We start from the raw sequence: 5,000 nt of genomic DNA, 5'->3' as shown, positions 1-5,000 counted from the left end.
CGTCATTACCATCATCATCATCAATAATATGGAGACCATCATCATTAAGTTAGTAGGTATTCATGAAAGAGCTGGGTCTTTAGCTTTTTCTTAAAGGTGCAGAGGGACTCTGCAGTTTAATGTCATCGTCTGTTTGGCGTTCAGGTAATCGTGTCACATGTTCAGATCTGTTTCTCTTCTTTGTGTAAAACTCTGTGTTGTTTTTTAGAGGTCGTTTTCACACCTGGAGATCGTTTGCTCTGGTCTGAATCACGGATCAGTTTTTATTCCATTGTTGAATAATCACCTCAAGTTTGTTCTGTGTTCACACAGGGATATTTACAAGAGTGACGCTCGAGGAACATGCTCTCTGATTGGTCAGAATTTGCTGTTATTGCCGCTACATAAAACGCTCAAAGTTTGATGATGTTAAAAAACATTCTGACATAAAATCTGTGTAAGAATCTCCTCCCACGTCTTTAATGTCACTTTAAACATTTTAAACGGTCTGAGGTCACAAACAAATGGCCGCCGTCACTGTCAGTTTCTTTCTTACGGGTCGGAGCTGCTTACTTTTTGGCGGGAGCGGTCTTCTGCAGGTTCCACATCTTCAGCGTGTGGTCCTCCGAGGCGGTGACGAGTACGGGCTCCACGGGGTGAAAGGTCAGAGCTCGGATCCCGTCAAAGTGGCTCCGCAGGGTGAACTTGGGGTTCCATGTTTTTCTCATGGCGTCCTTGTTGTTCCCGATCTGAGGAGAGACGCACACTTCAATCTTTGGACTCGAGACGAGAAGGTTACGTTTCCATGTCGTCACACGTTTGAATTCAGCTTCAGTGAAAGCGTGAACAGAAATATTTCCCGTCAGAGCGGCGCCCCCCCTCGGCTCCTGTTCTACTCACGTCGTACGCCAGGCTGTCGGCCTCGTTGGCCACGGTGAGCCCGGCGAGCTCGCCCAGCCCCAGCTCGCTCTCCATGGCCTCGTCTGCGCCCATGATGAACGACTTCCCCGAGGTGGGCGGGAAGGTCAGCGCCTCGACTAAAAACAGAAATCATGAATTTAAAACACACACCTCTCTGGATAAAGTCAGTGGAACTCTTTCATGCTTCGATCTCGTGCTGCACCTTCGTCCGTTCTGTTGGGTTCGTGCTCGTTGAAGCGGGCGGCGTTCGGCCTGGATTGTGGCGTTGACGGAGGCTGCATGTGGGACAGATCCTCGCCGTCTCTCAGGTTAGCCAGCATGTCCTGCAGCTTGGACCGGTTTGGCCCTGTTTAATGAATCGGGTCAAACATAACAGAGCACACACACATGAGGAGGCGGAAAAATCAAAACGAAGAATATTTAACGTAAAGAAAAAACGAGCCGAGGAAGAGAACTCAGGATGAAGATGGAGGGAAAGCAGCACTGAAAGAAGAAAATGAATGAAGAGAAGTCAGCAACAGAGTCGATGTTAAGACGAACTGAAGAGGGAGAAATGTGTGCACAGAATCTGAAACTGTGGGAGTAACAGACTTATTATCATGATGCTGGAAAAACACCTTCAACGCTGAACACTCAACGCTCTTATTGTGAAAGGACACACTCAACGCTCTTATTGTGAAAGGACACACTCAACGCTCTTATTGTGAAAGGACACACTCAACGCTCTTATTGTGAAAGGACACACTCAATGCTTTTATTGTGACAGGTCAGTAACGAGCTCCTATCTTTACGTTATTTATTTCATGTTGTCAAAGTTGCAGGAAACCAAAGAGACAAAAACGTCCCGACATCTCTCTTCATGATCTCCTCCACACGCCCGCTGAGCGATAACGTACCAACGCAGTGCAAAGAACAGAAATAGAACGTGTGAAGATGAAGCGAGCCGTGGGACTCATGATTCAATCACAGTTTGATAAAACGACCGTCGCACCGTAGAGCGTGGGACTCCTGAGTGTGAAATCTAAGAGCCGCTGAACGATTCTACACGTGAAGAGGACCGTTATCCTGACTGACAATTTCCACACAGCCCCGCGTGCACGCTGCGTCCTGTCAGCGGCCACGGTTTGACTCCGTCAGACCGAAAGCGCACGGCCCCACTGCGTCCGTTTGTGGAGCCTGAGTGCAGCCATGAGAGCGTTCACAAGATCACAGGAGAACTACGAGATCACACGAGAACTACAAGATCACAAGAGAACTACAAGATCACAAGAGAACTACAAGATCACAGGAGAACTACAAGATCACAGGAGAACTACGAGATCACAAGAGAACTACAAGATCACAGGAGAACTACAAGATCACAGGAGAACTACAAGATCACACGAGAACTACAAGATCACAAGAGAACTAGAAGATCACAGGAGAACTACAAGATCACAAGAGAACTACAAGATCACAGGAGAACTACAAGATCACAGGAGAACTACAAGATCACAGGAGAACTACAAGATCACAGGAGAACTACAAGATCACACGAGAACTACAAGATCACAAGAGAACTACAAGATCACAAGAGAACTACAAGATCACAGGAGAACTACAAGATCACAGGAGAACTACAAGATCACAAGAGAACTACAAGATCACAAGAGAACTACAAGATCACAAGAGAACTAGAAGATCACAGGAGAACTACAAGATCACAAGAGAACTACAAGATCACAGGAGAACTACAAGATCACAGGAGAACTACAAGATCACAGGAGAACTACAAGATCACAGGAGAACTACAAGATCACACGAGAACTACAAGATCACAGGAGAACTACAACTACAAGATCACACGAGAACTACAAGATCACAAGAGAACTACAAGATCACAGGAGAACTACAAGATCACAGGAAAGAACTACAAGATCACAGGAGAACTACAAGATCACAAGAGAACTACAAGATCACAGGAGAACTACAAGATCACAAGATCACAAGAGAACTACAAGATCACAGGAGAACTACGAGATCACAGGAAAGAACTACAAGATCACAGGAGAACTACAAGATCACAGGAGAACTACAAGATCACAGGAAAGAACTACAAGATCACAGGAAAGAACTACAAGATCACAAGAGAACTACAAGATCACAAGAGAACTACAAGATCACAAGAGAACTACAAGATCACAAGATCACAAGAGAACTACAAGATCACAGGAGAACTACGAGATCACAGGAGAACTACGAGATCACAGGAAATAACTACAAGATCACAGGAGAACTACAAGATCACAGGAGAACTACAAGATCACAGGAAAGAACTACAAGATCACAGGAAAGAACTACAAGATCACAAGAGAACTACAAGATCACAAGAGAACTACAAGATCACAAGAGAACTACAAGATCACAGGAGAACTACGAGATCACAGGAAAGAACTACAAGATCACAGGAGAACTACAAGATCACAGGAGAACTACAAGATCACAGGAAAGAACTACAAGATCACAAGAGAACTACAAGATCACAAGAGAACTACAAGATCACAAAAGAACTACAAGATCACAAGAGAACTACAAGATCACAGGAGAACTACAAGATCACAGGAGAACTACAAGATCACAGGAGAACTACAACTACAAGATCACAGGAGAACTACAAGATCACAAGAGAACTACAACTACAAGATCACAGGAGAACTACAAGATCACAAGAGAACTACAAGATCACAGGAGAACTACAAGATCACACGAGAACTACAAGATCACATGAGGACTACAAGATCACAAGAGAACTACAAGATCACAAGAGAACTACAAGATCACAAGAGAACTACAAGATCACAAGAGAACTACAAGATCACAGGAGAACTACGAGATCACACGAGAACTACAAGATCACAGGAGAACTACAAGATCACACGAGAACTACAAGATCACAAGAGAACTACAAGATCACAAGAGAACTACAAGATCACAGGAAAGGACTACAAGATCATAGGAGAACTACAAGATCATAGGAGAACTACAAGATCATAGGAGAACTACAAGATCATAGGAGAACTACAAGATCATAGTAGAACTACAAGATCACATTCCTTGTCTGACTTCCTGTACAGGTTGATCTACTCTGTCCAGCTTAACATGTACTTGCAGCGAGCTCCATCAACGCGTTTGAAATGGAGCAGAGCGTAGCGGCGCTGCTGGCTCGCTCCGGACACAGACCTCAGCGCCGGCTGTGGAAACAGGAGCGTTGACGGAGAATGTGGAAATTGGCAGTGAGAGCGGCCGAGCTCAGCTGAGTCTCTAACAACTAACAAGAGTTTGGATTTAACCGCAGCTAAATGAAGAACCAACATGGCCGACACACGGGAGGAAACGGATGAAGGTGGAGGAGAACGCTGACAGGACAAAAAACAGATGAGTGGAGAGAATATAAAAGTGAAAGACAGAGACACATGCAGCAGGCTTCACAGTCGGGATGAGTAAAAATAAAACACGGCCCAGCTGTTCAAAAGTCGTCTGATTGGATAAAAGCTTCGGACTGGATCACATCTGAAGAACAGGTTGTTTCAAAGACGTTTCATTGGATTATATCAGGACTGAGAACACTTTGAATCAGACTGGATTACAAATATCAGAAAAGCTTTTTTAAATGGTCGAACAAAACAACATTTCTCTAATCATAGCTTTGAGTCACATGACCGGGGTGGAGGTCAAAAAGAGTTTAGGAGCACAGCGTCCACCGTGGAGCTGCAGCACGGGCACAGCGACCACGACCTCAGAGAGTTATGCAGCACGCCATGCTAAAGTCCTGACAGCTGGATCAAGATTCTCCGTTTTAGTCTGGAGTCTGTAAATCTAGACTTTTGAACAACAGGGCCGAGGATGTTTACAAGAAGACAGAGGAGACATGAAGAGGACAGAGGAGACATGAAGAGGACAGAGGAGGAATAATAAGGAGGTGAGAGAGGACAGATGTTTTCTTTTTGTTGTTGTTTTGTTTCTACAGAGAGGAGGAGGAGGAGGAGGAGGAGGAGCAGGCAGCAGCGCCTGGCAGGACTTACTCTTCACCCCCTTTTTCCCTTTGCGCTCCTTTTTGTACT

General features: G+C 45.0%; 1 protein-coding gene across 2 annotated transcripts in view; it reads right to left on the bottom strand.

Annotated features, from left to right (window-relative positions):
* The window catches only part of LOC132975093 (striatin-like), a 37,960-nt gene that overhangs the window by 5,328 nt on the left and 27,632 nt on the right, over positions 1-5,000 (bottom strand). The window contains exons 8-11 of one of the 2 annotated variants that reach the window (XM_061039391.1): positions 4,962-5,000; positions 1,103-1,246; positions 880-1,016; positions 553-728 (exon numbers count right to left, since the gene is read on the bottom strand). The exon at positions 4,962-5,000 is cut by the window's right edge and continues 72 nt beyond it. In XM_061039391.1, the coding sequence (XP_060895374.1) occupies positions 553-728; positions 880-1,016; positions 1,103-1,246; positions 4,962-5,000 (496 nt within the window). The remainder of the gene's footprint in view (positions 1-552; positions 729-879; positions 1,017-1,102; positions 1,247-4,961) is intronic. The other variant, XM_061039392.1, reaches the window with a different exon arrangement.

The sequence above is a fragment of the Labrus mixtus genome, chromosome 6 (assembly GCF_963584025.1).
Source record: "Labrus mixtus chromosome 6, fLabMix1.1, whole genome shotgun sequence".
In the NCBI taxonomy this organism is placed as follows: Eukaryota; Metazoa; Chordata; class Actinopteri; order Labriformes; family Labridae; genus Labrus; species Labrus mixtus.
Note: the sequence above shows the minus strand (reverse complement) of the source record. Positions and strands in the feature narration are given on the sequence as shown.